Source organism: Hyla sarda, chromosome 2, assembly GCF_029499605.1.
Source record: "Hyla sarda isolate aHylSar1 chromosome 2, aHylSar1.hap1, whole genome shotgun sequence".
Classification (NCBI taxonomy): domain Eukaryota; kingdom Metazoa; phylum Chordata; class Amphibia; order Anura; family Hylidae; genus Hyla; species Hyla sarda.
Window position 1 is genome coordinate 486,846,728 of NC_079190.1, and position 16,261 is coordinate 486,862,988.

General features: G+C 41.1%; 1 protein-coding gene across 6 annotated transcripts in view; it reads left to right on the plus strand.

Annotated features, from left to right (window-relative positions):
* ITSN1 (intersectin 1) overlaps positions 1-16,261 on the plus strand; it is a 193,420-nt gene that overhangs the window by 26,645 nt on the left and 150,514 nt on the right. For all 6 annotated transcript variants that reach the window (XM_056559559.1, XM_056559560.1, XM_056559563.1 and 3 more), the window contains exons 2-3: positions 11,913-11,975; positions 12,322-12,414. In XM_056559559.1, coding sequence (XP_056415534.1) covers positions 11,945-11,975; positions 12,322-12,414 — 124 coding nt within the window. In that variant the 5' untranslated portion in view covers positions 11,913-11,944. The remainder of the gene's footprint in view (positions 1-11,912; positions 11,976-12,321; positions 12,415-16,261) is intronic.

Genomic DNA, 16,261 nt, shown 5'->3' on the forward strand with positions numbered 1-16,261 from the left:
ACAGTGACTGCTCAGGACGGGAGCCAGAAGTAGCGCGGACCCCGGGAACAGGTAATTATAAAACCGGGGATGGGGGTGGATGTGTAGAGAAATAGCCGATAACTTACACCGGAATATCGGTATAAATTATCAGCTGTCGGCCTGAAAGGCCACAGATTATCGGTATCGGCCCTAAAAAAATTGATATCGGTCGATCCCTAATTCTGACTTCAGCATTGTGATGTCCCTATGTTATTCCTATTGGAAATTTTGTTTTACGGTATCCCTTGTCAATAGGGTAAGTTCTAACTCTATCTGGGCTGCTTGAATAGTTTGACAGCCGTTGGCTGTCCGGGCATGCTGGGAGTTGTAGTTTTGCAACAACTGGTGGGCGGTAGTTTGGACACCACAGGTCTAGGTATATGCCCCGTTGGCATGAGAAATGTTAATGGTCATATTTCCAGGAGGTATAACAAAGTGCTGCCAGAATTGGTATATGAGGAATAGAAATATTTGCTAAAATGGATGTGGCAGTAGGGAAGGACAGGGCCTCCTTAAAGGGCTACTCCTGTGGAAAACTTTTTTTTACTTATTTTTTTTTATTTTTTAAATCAACTGGTGCCAGAAAGTTAAACAGACTTGTAAATTACTTCTATTAAAAAATCTTAATCCTTCCAGTACTTTTTAGGGGCTGTACACTACAAAGGAAATGCTTTTCTTTTTGGATTTCTCTTCTGTCACGACCACAGTGCTCTCTGCTGACCTCTGCTGTCCATTTTACGAATTTTCCAGAGCAGCATGTGGATTTTCTCCTGCTCTGGACAGTTCCTAAAATGGTCAGCAGAGAGCACTGTGTTTGTGACAGAAGAGAAATCCAAAAAAGAAAAGCATTTCCTCTGTAGTATACAGCCCCTAAAAAGTACTGGAAGGATTAAGATTTTTTAATAGAAGTAATTTACAAATCTGTTTAACTTTCTGGCACCAGTTGATTTAAAAAAAAAAAAAAGAAAAAGAAAAAAAAGGTTTTCCACCGGAATACCCTTTTAACTCTCCTCGATGTAAACACGGCGTAACATTCCGTCTCCTGCGCTAGGACCGCTCGGGAATTCGCCACCTCCATTGATGGCAATGCATTTCATGGCAGATTTCACCAAAAGAATTGACATGTCAATTCTTTCTGCAGAATCCAGGATTCGATTTTCCGCTCCATATGCTTCCGATGCAGAAATTCTGCCTTGTGCACAGTGCAGCATTGAAAACAATGGGACTCTGCTGCAACAGACTTTCAGAGCTGAAGCCAAATCCTTCTTGGAAATTCCACTGTGTGAATATGCCGTTCACTGCCAAGCAAGAAGATGCGTATCATAAAGTAGACTTTTTTTGCTGCTATTGGGGCCCAACCTTACCTAATCCTATTCCCTATGCCATTGTGTGCTGACAAGTTGTAAAGGACATTGGCACCCTAGTAAGGATATGTTCACACTGAGGAAATTTTGCAAGGAATTTTGTCGCTGAATTTCCTCAATGCCTATGAAACAATGCCTATTTCACGCAGAATTTGCTGCCGAAATTAAACGCTGAAGTCCAAAGCCCCACACGGATCCGGGGCAGAACTTCCCAACCCGAAATTCTGTGTGAGCTGAGCAGCAGCTCCTCATTAAAAGCAACAGAAGGCTTCTGAATTTCCTTGTAAATATTCAGCACTGAGTTTCTGTAATGTGAACGTACCCCAGAGAGGTGGAGGTAAAAATTCCCTTTTATTCTTAGGGTAGCAAATCCTGACAATGGGGACCCCTTCTTTTCTATGTACGCCATGGATGCATGTTGTACCTTATGTCATAAATTTTTTCGACGACTGAAAGTAAGGGCTACCTTTTTTTTTTCTTTAGGCAACCTAAAGTCTTAAAAATAAATCTTAGAGGTGTGTGTGTGTGTTAAAGGGGTTATCCAGGAAAAAACTTTTTTTTTATATATCAACTGGCTCCAGAAAGTTAAACAGATTTGTAAATTACTTCTATTAAAAAATCTTAATCCTTTCAGTACTTATGAGCTGCTGAAGTTGAGTTGTTCTTTTCTGTCTAAGTGCTCTCTGATGACACCTGTCTCGGGAACCGCCCAGTTTAGAAGCAAATCCCCATAGCAAACCTCTTCTATTCTGTGCAGTTCCCGAGACAAGCAGAGATGTCAGCAGAGAGCACTGTTGCCAGACAGAAAACAACAACTCCACTTCAGCAGCTGATAATTATTGAAATTTTTAATAGAAGTAATTTACAAATCTGTTTAACTTTCTGGAGCCAGTTGATATATATATATATATATTAAAAAAAAAGTTTTTCCCTCGAATACCCCTTTAACGTAGGCATTAGTCATGTTTTTTATTTTATTTTTTATTTGTGACCTAATAGTAGCTGTGATGCAATATTGCATGAAGGCACTTATGAGTGTGTTGGCTGAATAGATTACAATGTACTAAATTATTCATTATGTTTTTTTATCATTATTATTATTAATAATTTAATAAAAACAATTGTTTTTTAGTTTTATTATGAATTATTAATCAGCACTAATTGTTACTATTATGAATACTATTATTTTTATTATTATTAATATATTAATAAAAATAACTCAATTATTGTTTAATAATAATATGCAATAATGGAGTTATTTTTATTATATTAATAATAAAAATAGTATATTTTTTATTATTATTTTTATTAGTATATTAATAAAAATAACTAAATTATTGTATAATAATATTATTATGCAATAATTGAGTTATTATTAATATATTAATAATAAAAAATAATAGTAGTTGGTATTATTCATAATAGTAACAATTATAAGTGCTGATTAATAATTCATAATAAAACTAAGCAAACAATTAATTGTTTTCATTTTTTTTATTAGTATCAATAATAATTATAATAATAATTGTATTAATACAAATAATAAATTATTAATGTTTTACTATTAAACATTAATAATTGTTACTATTGTTCATAAATTTTTATCATTATTAATACTAATAACTATTTATTATTATTATTTGGTCGCTCAGTTTTTTTTTTTGCTTTATATCAAAAGGGTAAAAATTATATACCGTAATTGTATAAAAATTGTATACCGTAATATTTTGATGAGCTCTAAATGTCTAATCTGCGTGGACCCTCATAGAACCCCAAAACTCCCACAGATTCCCCCCCTTACCCCAGCAGAGAGCGGGCTGTGTGTGCGCGCCAGCATCGCCCGTGGTCACCACCATGTCCTCTGTAACCCCACTGTGTATGTATGGAGTAACGCCTGAGCAGAGACGTTGAGGTTACACAGATGACAACATGTAAACCACCAGGGAGTTTCCCATTCACCACATTTCCCTTGAGGCTACGAGTTGTGATCAGTGAAACATTTTATTTTTTATTTTTTTTACAATCAGCATTTTATCATTGAGAAGATTTCCTATTTCAGAGCTTTCCAACCTATGAAACAATGGAGGATGAGAGATGTTCTGCCGATCCCTATTTCTGCATTTCTCCACTCCGAAGGAACATTCTGAGCGTGGCAGCTACCTCCATATCTCCTCAGACCCAGTGTTTTTCAACCAGGGTGCCTCCAGCTGTTGCAAAACTACAACTCTCAGCAGGCCCGGACAGCCATTGGCTGTCCGGGCCTGCTGGGAGTTGTAGTTTTGCAACAGATGAAGGCACCCTGGTTGAAAAACACTGCCATACCTGTTGGCCCTCCTGACACTTTTTATTTATTTTTATTTTTTTTTCATCAGAAGAAACCAATGCATTTTTTTTTCTTGGAACATTATATTCTGTCATTCCTCAATTATTCCTCCTGGAAAAGTAACGGGAAAACTGGGTGCTAACATCCCCTTTTATCAGATACTATGATCAGAGCTGAAGGCCACGCCGAATGTGTGCGTTCTCCTGACTCTACGCTGATGTTTTACGTCAAGGGTGAGAAGGATCAAGCATGTTGGATTTCCACTGCCTGATCCTTCAGGATACATGAACGCTCAGCCTGGACGAGTGTTCACGTGTATGGTGTGAGCAGAGGAAATACTCCTCAGCCATGTGAACAGCCGTTGCATGTATATGGCCACCTTAGTTCTATGACTACACCCTCTGTCCATCAGAGAAGAACATCAGAGGATGACACAGGGGTAATATATAACCGCTCTATTGTTCCTGGATGTAGAATTATTGGGTTCTGAGTTAAACTTTAATCAGGGAAACAATAGACAGGACTCCAGTGCTGAAGTTATTCTGTGTGTGTCAGATAAGAGCCCTGAATAGAACGGGAGGCGGAGGGGAGGTCGCTATTGATCGGGCTTCAGGACACCAGCATGTGGACCCTGTATGAATTTTTATTATTTTAGTATTTTTCTGTAGTACAAAGAATACATAGCAAACTAATTTCTGCCGATACACAGATCATCTGATCATAAATAAAACATATATATATATATATATATATATATATATCTATGTAAAAGTATTAAGTATTTCCCTCAGGGTGGGACACCACTTCTGGTGGACGGATATTCAAAAAGGGCATTAGCACTCCGCGGGCTTCTGGGTAAGGGAATATGCAAAGCAGCTCATCACACCACCTTCTCAGGTAGCGTGCCCTAGAATCAGCCTTAGCTCCAGTTACGGAATCTCAAAAAATGATTGGGTTTTATGCCAAGCCAGAATTCTCCCCAGAAGGGAAGAGGACCCATCTGCAGACAGCTGTTTCGGGGTGTTTGCCCCTCGTCAGTACAGAGCAGGGTGATCTGGCTTGGTTGGTGAGAGGCCTGTGACTAGGTAGTACCTAGTAGGTAGTACTGAGTACCTAGTCACAGGCCTCTCACCAGCCAAGCCAGATTACCCTGCTCTGTACTGACGAGGGGCAAACACCCGAAACAGCTGTCTGCAGATGGGTCCTCTTCCCTTCTGGGGAGAATTCTGACTTGGCATAAAACCCAATCGGTTTTTGAGATTCCGTAACTGGAGCTAAGGCTGATTCTAGAGCACGCTACCTGAGAAGGTGGTGTGATGAGCTGCTTTGCATATTGCGGTATGTATATGTGTGTGTGTGTATGTATATATATAGATATATATATATGTGTGTGTGTGTATATATATGTGTGTGTGTGTATATATATGTGTATGTATGTGTGTATATATATATATATATATATATATATATATATATATATATATAGGCCCTGTATTATACAGAGTCACATGGAAGCAAGAATGCCTCCACAGAATAACATTAGCAGTGTATGATAGATCTATGGATATCCTGAAATGGATCTACTCTAATGTATACAAAATCATATCTACAGTTTTATTACAGGGAACCAGTCACCTGTTTCATGCTTGCAGGCTGCGTGAATCTGGTGCAAGGTGTGGGGGGCCGTAACGCTATGGTTTACTCTAAGGATATGTTCACAGTTCTGGCATGAAAAATTTCTGTGCGGACATTCCATAGACTGCGGGCGTCTACATAACAAGCCGGCGCTAAGACCGGAGAGGAGTATGCTGCCTTATAGATGGCCACGCATTCCAAGCGGAGTTTGCAGAAAGAATGGAAAGGTTCATTCTGCGGACACGGAAAACGGAATTTCCGAGCCAGAAACATCTGATGCGGCAATTCCACAGTGTGTATAGCGCAGCAGGATCCCGGTGAATACAATTGGGACTCTGCTGCTCCTGAATCTTTGGCAGAATTCCACCCAATGTGGAATTTCACCCAGAAATTCCGAATGTGTGAACATGGCCTCAAAGCTCAGGTGGAAATTCTGCCGAAATAATTAATGTTTATTCTGTTTTGTTCTGCAGAATATGTTTGGAAATTAATAGCAGTTTATGGTGACTGTGTATGTCCCAGCTGTCCTAGTGCTGAAACCAGTTGGTGCCCACAGCAGACTGAATCTCTATCCGGAATATCGCCGGGCGGAGATTCCATGGTATGAATGGGCCCGATTAATCACAGCTAAAGGCCGGATGTGATGGCAATGAAATGGCAACATGTGAATTCAGTCTTAATGTATCCAGTCTAAGCAATCTATGGACTACATGCTGATTGGTTATGGGCCGTGTTCATACTGTGCATTTTTGTTGCCGTGTTAGGGTATGTTCAGAATTCCGCTGGAATTCTCCGCACGGACATTCTGCAGCAGAGTCCCATTGATTTCAGTGGGATTCTGCTGCACTGTGCACACGGTGGAATTTCTGTGGCAGATGTTTCTGCTGTGGGAATCCTAATTCCGGCATCCGCACAAAGAAAAGACATGTCTATTCTTTCTGCGGATTTGGCTCAGAAATGCATTGCCATCTATGAGATGGTGCCTTTCTAGTGCCTGCCGGATTATTCAACGTTCTGCACATTTTACGTTGTGTGAACATGGCCTTAACATGCATGTTCTGTTTTGATGCATTTTCCCATGTATCTGATTGAAAAACAAAAAAATAAACGCACTGTGCGAACAAGTAACGGAAGAACAGATGAGAGATACTGGCAGCCAATTTGTTTCACTCACAACGGATACAACTGAGTCAGATTCTAAGCTTTGACAAGGTTTTGGCTTTCTAAATGTAATTTCCCTTTAATTTCCCCAATGCTTTCGCCCTTTCTTGGCGTTCTTATCCAGACTGGAGGTTTTGTGTAGACGCCGCCCGGAGTCTTGTGAGGCAGCGCAGGGCTGTGTACACATCTCACACATGGTGTCCTGGCATCTTCCCAGAGAATCCCTTTTGTCAGCACAGTCTCTTTGTTTGGAGCCTTTTCACCTTCAGGTCTTTTGTACAGTAAACTTTTTCTCTTCTATTAGCTTCCCATACAATGGGCGATGAGGAGACGTGTTATCTTGGTCAGGGACGGACTCAATAGCTTCTGTTTTATGGAGATGTAGTGGGAGCTCCTCAGCCACAAGTCACTGGACCGTGGTCGCTCTCGGGGGACAATTCTCCATTGAGAGAGTGACTTGGTTGGACATCATTATAGAGAAAGTCTTTGGAGACTGTTGGGCTCTGTCTGCTCCCGACCACCATGAGGCTTCTTGTTCTTGCAGAATGTCTAATTGGACCGGGACAGAATTATACATGATGTCATCAAATCTGTCAGGCTGTAACTTCATGCAGTGATATCTAAGTATAAGCAGTATTAACCCCTTTCTGTCCCATGACGTATATGTATGTCACGTTATGACATGCGATTTGTTTATAAAGCGATCACAGGAGCTATTAGCAGCCTACACTCACAGAAAACCACTCTGTCCACCATTAACCCTTTAGATGCCATGATCAATGCCATTCCCGGCATCTAAAGGCTTTAGTGACTATAACCTTTGCAGTGTGATCGCAACCTGCTTCTACCTAATGTGGAGAACGTGCTTCTACCTAATGTGGGGAACGTGCTTCTACCTAATGTGGGGAACCTGCTTCTACCTAATGTGGGGAACCTGCTTCTACCTAATGTGGGGAACCTGCTTCTACCTAATGTGGGGAATCTGCTTCTACCTAATGTGGGGAACCTGCTTCTACCTAATGTGGGGAACCTGCTACTACCTAATGTAGGGGGAATGGGGGGTTGCTGTTGGATGATGAGGGGCACATGATGGGGGCATTATGTGTAAGGGGCGTATGATGGAGGCATTATATGTAAGGGATGCATGCGGCCCAGCCTCACCCAGCTGCTACCTCCAGTGGGTAAAATGTAAAACTTCCCCTTTCCCATTTTACAAATGAAAACATTTTAATAAAATTAACACATTTGGTATGGCCTCGTGCAGAGTTTTCTGAACGATAAAAATATCCTAAACTGCGTTTATTTTTTTTGTTCCCGTTACTCTTCATGTACCAGTGTCCCACTACTTGTGGCTCACCAACTGCTGCAAAACTACAGATCCCAGCATGCTCTGACTGCCAAAGGTTGCTGGGATTTGTAGGTTTTTAAAGGCCACAGGTTGGGGAATACTAGTTTATGGCCGCGCAGTATTACGAGTAAATCAGCAGTTTACCTGCAAAATCCATGTAGCCGTTAAGAGTTATAACATCCCATATCCGCAGGATAGGACAGTGTTTCCCAACCAGTGGGCCTTAAGCTGTTGAAACACTACAACTCCTAGCATGCCTGGACAGCCTCTGGCTTGGAGTTGTAGTTTGGCAAAACCTTGCCGCCATTATGTGTTAGGGTACGTTCACACGAGCGGACCCACACCGAATTTCACTCTGCAGATCCACCGCTGAAGGACCGCTGCATGGTGGCTTTACATGTTCCTGCTCGAAGCGGCAATACGCCGCTACGAGCATACACACTGCGATATGCAAGTTGCCACTCATGCACTGTGTACTCGCACACATCGCGGCTGCTCCCCTCCTGCCCCATGAGCTAGGCCGAGAGCTGCCGCGATATGCGAGTATACTGCGCATGCACGCTGCGACTCGCACATCGCAGTGTGTCTGCTCGTAGCGGCGTATTGCAGCTCCGAGCAGGCACATGTAAAGCCACCATGCAGGGGTCCTTCAGCGGCGGATCTGCAGCGTAAAATACGCTGTGGGTCCGCTCGTGTGAACGTACCCTTAAACTGCATATCCACACAGTTTGCAGCCTGAGCTGTATGAGTAGGTACCCTCAGAATGACTTAGGGACCCGCCCTGTTGACAAAGGGATTGGTAACGCCCAGCTGTCAACTTACTCGGAAATTTCCAGGAGGATTAACAGGGGAACGGCACAACGTAAAGTTCTAAGAAAAGATGCTTCGGAATTTCAAGTTTGAAATATTTACTAAGAACAGATGTGTCAGGAGAGCCAACAGGTCCTATTTAATCTTGTGCCATGTCCATTACGCTTCCTTAGAGTAGGATTAGCTGGTCGGGCCCCTTTGACCTGTAATAGGTGGAACACACGTCATTGGATTCATAACTACAGTGACAAGCAGGGAAACGACGGAGCAGATTTATCATTAGTGCAGATTTTGCAAAACCTGCTGTGTAAGTGTGTGGGTTTTTCCTGTTGCTGTGCAAATTTTTTTATTTTGTCCTACACATCTTTTCATGAACTTGCTAAATGACGTTGATGCTTCTGGATAGTGCAAATAAGATGAAAAGCTCAGACACCTTTCGATGCCGGCTGAACACTGGAAGTACATTTGTGCAAAAGTGATTTTTGTGAACGTGCTAAATTCAGCCAGTTCATGTGCCAACCATGCCCCCTGATGCTAAAAATATAAGAATAGTGCAATATTAGATCATAATTTTTACGCTAGTTGATGCACAATATAAAAACTCAACCCTCGTGTTTTTGAAGGTGCTCGTCAATTGATAAATTACACCCTATGTCTTATTAGAGCTGTGTTTACAAACTTGGGTGCCTACAGCTGTTGGAAAACTACAGCTTCCAGCATGCCCGGACAGCCTTCGGCTGTCCGGGCATGCTGGGAGTTGTAGTTTTGCAACAGCTGGAGGCACCCTGGTTGGGAAATACTGTATTATAGTATATGGATGTCATAGAGGGGGTCCCTCACTTGGGCTTCAGACATAAAGAAAGAGGGGCTTCTACTATTTTGGAGTTGGTTTGGTCATTTATTACTACGTTGCTGGCCATTAGTTTTTTTTGGGCACCTAGTAATATTAAAGATGACCATACACATTAAACTTGTGCAGGTTTAGGGGATGGGGGAACAGTCTAATGAGTACGGGGGTCTCCAAGCACTCCCCCGACGAGAGGTGTTAGGGGAAGAGAAGGGTCAGATGGCTGACCCTATTATTCTCTGGGAGAAAAGCTGCTGCTGAAGCTGTCTGGCAGCGGCTTACCCTTCTTTCTCCAGTCAGGCTACATGTATGCCATGCCAAACTAAGCGTGCATGTGTAAGAGGGGGGGATTGGGAGAGAGAACTGTCATATGGTATTCAGAGGCCTTGGAGAGCTGGGTCATAAATGTGTAAATTATGTTATGGCAGCCATATTTCCTGTCACTAGGTGCTCCTATGTTTATTTATGAATTTTATTGTGTGAGCTCTCCAGTGATTTTTGCTGGCAGTCTACAGGGGCCTCGCTAGAGATGAGCGAACTTACAGTAAATTCGATTCGTCACGAACTTCTCGGCTCGGCAGTTGATGACTTTTCCTGCATAAATTAGTTCAGCTTTCAGGTGCTTCGGTGGGCTGGAAAAGGTGGATACAGTCCTAGGAGACTCTTTCCTAGGAATGTATCCACCTTTTCCAGCCCACCGGAGCACCTGAAGGCTGAACTAATTTATGCAGGATAAGTTATCAACTGCCGAGCCGAGAAGTTCGTGACGAATCAAATTTGCTGAAAGTTCGCTCATCTCTAGTCCTCGCATATAAACAGATAAACAAAAGGGACCTTGCTGCCAAAATTAAATAAAGGCAGAGCTCTGATTGCTGTAAACAGCAGAGTCCCTTTTTAAAGGAAAGCAGAGCTGTGGTTGCTATGGGCAGCAAGGTTTTATTATATAATGAAAGTAGAGATGTGGTTGCTATGGGCAGCAAGGTTTTATTATATAATGAAAGTAGAGATGTGGTTGCTATGGGCAGCAAGGTTTTATTATATAATGAAAGTAGAGATGTGGTTGCTATGGGCAGCAAGGTTTTATTATAAAATGAAAGTAGAGATGTGGTTGCTATGGGCAGCAAGGTTTTAATATAAAATGAAAGTAGAGATGTGGTTGCTATGGGCAGCAAGGTTTTATTATAAAATGAAAGTAGAGATGTGGTTGCTATGGGCAGCAAGGTTTTATTATAAAATGAAAGTAGAGATGTGGTTGCTATGGGCAGCAAGGTTTTAATATAAAATGAAAGTAGAGATGTGGTTGCTATGGGCAGCAAGGTTTTATTATAAAATGAAAGTAGAGATGTGGTTGCTATGGGCAGCAAGGTTCCGTCAAAAATGAAAGCAGAGCTCTGATTAGTTGCTAAGGGACCATGCTATTAAAGCAACCAATCAGAGCTCAGCTTTCATCTTTCAAGAGTTGATATAAGAGCAACAGCCAAGCTCTGATTGGTTTCTATGTTCACCTTATAATTTGATAAATGAAGCCCAATAAGCGCTGCACAATATGTATGTGACAGGAACGCTCTTCATGGTGATACATGGATAGACATTTCCCACCATGTGATTTTTTATTGTGAAAAAAATGTAGATCACCTTTTTATTATTTATTTATTTTGCTACCTGTAGGCTACTTTTTACCCTTGGGTTTATGTTTACGTTAACGCATGTTTTTATTATTTTTGCGTCAAAGACCAAAGAATAAATATTTTCATTCAGCAAAGTTAAACCTACTTGAACGGAAATGGGGGCCGGAGCAGTGGTAGTGGCTTAAAATTCCCAATTTTTTAAAATGTATTTATATTATTATTATTATTATTTTATTATTATATTATTATTTTATTATTAATATATTTATATATTAATTATATATTATATTATAATATACAGTAATTGGCATTTTTAGTTTACAAACAGCACCACCCTTGTCCATAGGTTGGAATTGCAACTCGGCCCCATTCAATTAAAGATGACTTTGCTGCAATCACACATGCAGCATATGGGCAATAGCAGATTATACAGTAGACAGTAAATGTTCCATAGATTTCCTTATGCTTGATGAAGTCCAAAAATATGTAGTTTTGGCCTCCTTTCAGGGTGTTTGCAGCAGGGTCTACTGTGTAGAATAGTGCAGACGTTTGCGTGATTCCATTGGGTTACATGCAGAAAAGACGTATAATGAGCGCGGTATACATCCTTTTACTATGGGACCCTATGTATGACCAATGTCGCCAAGTGGCATCCGTCATAAGCATAAGTCGAAGCGTACGTTTACAGACAAAGCGCACTAGTGTAAAAAGATCCTTGCACTGTCTTAAATATTTCTTAGCATGCTAACCTTTTTTCCCTGTTTTTCTATTATAGGTACCATCTAGGAAGCTGAACGGAGCACAGTCATGGCTCAATTTGCAGCTGCGCCATTTGGGGGTGAGTGTGTTCTCTCTATGATATTGTCATTGCATGTTTGTAACCTTCTCTGGTTGTGACCACCAGCAGTGTCCCATCTGTGGTTTGTATTACGTAACTTTTATAGGGCCGAATTTCAACATTTCACATTATAGCCACAAGTTATGCACAGAAATGTAGATTTTTGCCTCTTACGCTTCCTCCATGTAAGAACAATCCTTCCCATACAGTTCATGTCTTCTTTTATATAACCGCTTTGACAACAATGAATGTTTTATTGCTGGCATGTTCTTGGCTTGTCTTGTATCCTCTCGTGTTATTGGGTAATGGATGTTGCCTTCACTATTTCTTTTTCCCCCTGAAATAGGGAATTTGGACATCTGGGCAATTACTGTGGAGGAAAGAGCAAAACATGACCAACAGTTCCATGGACTTAAGCCAACGTCGGGTTATATTACAGGTGATTATACGTAACTACTCATCTCATTGTTATTTGCAATGGCGCAGGTGTTGCCTATATTACACCTGGGCATTTACCTTATTCTGGTATGGAGGACTATTTGAGGACTTCTGCCTATAGATGTGAAGCTGTGATAGGACTATCTGGTGGTGTTGATGGAGCAGGATGGAGAACCAGTGTGCACGGGAACTCAGCAGTGCATGTTCCTTCAGGCAGACACAGACATCCGGCCATGCCCCAGTCTAATATAGTTATTCTAATCCAACCCATATCCATGTCCGACAGGGATTCCTGGATCCCCAGTGCTGTTTTGTAAGGTGGTCAATACATCAACCTCTCCATTCCTTGCCATGGGAAAGGGTCCCACAGGTGGAATCTACATATATTCCATGTATATGTCATAAATATCTGTGATGGGAATGAGTATATGGCCACTTTAAGGGCCCATTCACACTGCAAAATTACCGTCAGTATCTGGCATTAAAATTTAGGAAGAAAATTCTGTTGCAGCAGCCTCCCATTGTTCTCAATTGGACTCTGCTACCTCGTGCCCATGACAGAATTTTTACAGCAGAAACATCTGCCATGGAAATTTAAATTCCAGACACCGCAGAAAGAATGAAAATGTTAATTATTTCTGTGGAATCCACTGGGAAATGCATTGCCGTCTATGGAAACGGTGTGTTTCTGAGTGGTTCTAGTGCTAACTGACAATGTCAAACATTATAGGGGATTAGTAACTGATCGCTGCCGGCCGACCACTGGGGCACCCCCGCGATCACCGGGATGGGACCCAGTGCTCACTGATGAGCGTGTGCTGATAAGCGCGTCATGCTCTCCATTCATTCTATAGGAGTGTCGAAAAGATCAGAGTACAGCTCTCATTATCGGCGCTCCCATAGAAATAAATGGAGCGTGTGCCGGCTGCAGCACCCCACGATCGCCGGGGGCCCTTCCCGATGATAGTGGGGTGTCCCAGCGGTCGGGCCCCCCACAATCAACTACTTATCCCCTATCCAGTGGATGAAGGGATAAGTTATTTTTTGCTGGAGTACTGGAGTGGTTAACTATGTTTAGAAATACTTCTGCTTTCTTTCAAGAGCACCACGCCTGCCCTCAGGTTGTGTGTGGTATTACATTTTGCTTCAATTTACTTCAACGGAACTGAACAACAATGCTACATACAAAATAAGGACAAGAGTGGTGCTGTTACTGAAAGAAATCAGCTGCTTTTTGTTTTCTAACCCTAGATAACCCCTTTAAGCTTTGGCGGTCTACAGAAGATCATGTAGTAAAATTATATATATATATATATAATGGGATTGGAGGATGCAAATCTGACAAATGCGTAAATACCCTTACCCTGGCAAGGCCTAACAATTTTGCTTTGTCTCTAAACAGAATGGAGGTACTATTGTCCTGTACCTATTGTCTGATATACCAAGGGCAACCACGAGAATTTTGAAAGCAGCTATAACAAGAAGAATTAAGTGCCAATTTAAAAGCAGAATTTCTTTGTGCTATCTATAGAGTAAAGACTTAAAGGGGGTTATCCAGGAAAAAACTTTTTTTTATATATATCAACTGGCTCCAGAAAGTTAAACATATTTGTAAATTACTTCTGTTAAAAAAAATCTTAATCCTTTCAGTACTTATGAGCTGATGAAGTTGAGTTGTTCTTTTCTGTCTAAGTGCTCTCTGATGACACGTGTCTGGGTAACCGTCCAGTTTAGAAGCAAGTCCCCATAGCAAACCTCTTCTACTCTGTGCAGTTCCCGAGATAAGCAGAGATGTCAGCAGAGAGCACTGTTGCCAAACAGAAAACAACTCAACTTCAGCAGATGATAATTATTGAAAGGATTAATATTTTTTAATAGAAGTCATTTACAAATCTGTAAAACTTTCTGGAGCCAGTTGATATAAAAAAAAAAAAGTTTTTTCCTGGAATACCCCTTTAAGAACTTTTGCTAGGACTGATGCCCCAAATCCCCCCTTTATCCTACACCAGTGGTTTCTAAACTATGGTCCTCCGGATGTTGCACAACTACAACTACCAGCATGCCCGGACAGCCAATGGCTGTCCGGGCATGCTGGGAGTTGTAGTTTTGCAACATCCGGACCGCCACAGTTTTGATAATACGTATTCGGAGTAAATATTCCAGACTAGTTAGTGGGAAATGGTCTCCTGTCTTTTACATCCTTCTAATAATGGGATTTTCTCCTGCTAATCTCCCTCAGAATCCGATTAATTTGGAGTAATGGATGCTCTGCTTCCTAAAACCGCTCATTCCACCTACGTTCAGTAATTATTTTAGCAGGTTCATGCCGGGGCTCACAGACGCTAATAACATTAACATCATAATATATGGATTCCAGGTCCCCATCTATGCTAGCTAGTATGTTCGATGATGTGCAAAAAAATGTAATTATTATTACACAAATTAATATGGACCTGTTTATCTCCTGGTTATTTGTGTGTAAATGTTTTTAGTTAAATGGGCACTTTCAGATACAAAAACTTTTTATATGTTGTACATCTTGGCAAAACATTAACCTATCTAATATACTTCATTAGAATTTTTTTTTCCTTTTTACAGAAATCATGGCCTATAAAATCATGGCTTTGTCCAAGCTGAAGCACAGGCACTGGCAAAGTCCAGTAAGTGAGGGTGGGCTAGCACTACTCTGTGCTCTCTCTCCTGTCTGATAGGACTCCTCTGTGCTCTCTCCTGTCTGATAGGACTCCTCTGTGCTCTTTGTTGTCTGATAGGACTCCTCTGTGCTCTTTGTTGTCTGATAGGACTCCTATGTACTCTTTGTTGTCTGATAGGACTCCTATGTACTCTTTGTTGTCTGATAGGACTCCTCTGTGCTCTTTGTTGTCTGATAGGACTCCTCTGTGCTCTCTCCTGTCTGATAGCACTCCTCTGTGCTCTCTCTGACAGGAGAGAGCACAGAGGAGTGCTATCAGACAGGAGAGAGCACAGAGGAGTGCTATCAGACAGGAGAGAGCACAGAGGAGTGCTATCAGACAGGAGAGAGCACAGAGGAGTGCTATCAGACAGGAGAGAGCACAGAGGAGTGCTATCAGACAGGAGAGAGCACAGAGGAGTGCTATCAGACAGGAGAGAGCACAGAGGAGTGCTATCAGACAGGAGAGAGCACAGAGGAGTACTCTCCCACCCTCACTTTTTGGACTTTGTCTATGCCTGTGCTTCAGCTAGGACAAAGCCATGATTTCTGTAAAAAATAAAATAAAATTTTCTTATGAAGTACCGTATATTAGAAAGGCTAATGTTTTGCCAAGATGTTCAACGTATAAAATTTTTTTTATCTGACAGTGCCCATTTAAACCTGGTTTTCGTAGTAAAAAAAAAAAAAATGGTTTTAACTAGGTAAAAATTGTCTCAACTAGGGAAAAGCAGTAAATTCTAGTTTCAACAAATGAGTTGAGTGGGAAGTTGTTTTTTTTTGTTTTTTTACAAAAAACTAGTTGTCTCTGTAAAATATATATATATATATATACTATTTCATATCATGCATGTGTGTGTGTATATATATATATATAATATATATATTCTCATAAACACACACAAATCCCAGCGATCAGTTGATCTTAGCATATTTGGCTGCTGAAACCCTGGAGAAAGACTGTTTCAGTAAAGGGAAGATGGTGCAGTATTACCTAGGACCAAGTGACATCAATTGGGAACCATGATTACAGCAAGGTCCCATCTTTGCTCTCTGCTAAATCTTCACTTCAGTTCTATCAGAGTAAAAAAAATAAAAAAAAATGTTATAAATATATATATTTATTTGTTAAAGGGGTATTCCGGGCAAGAATATC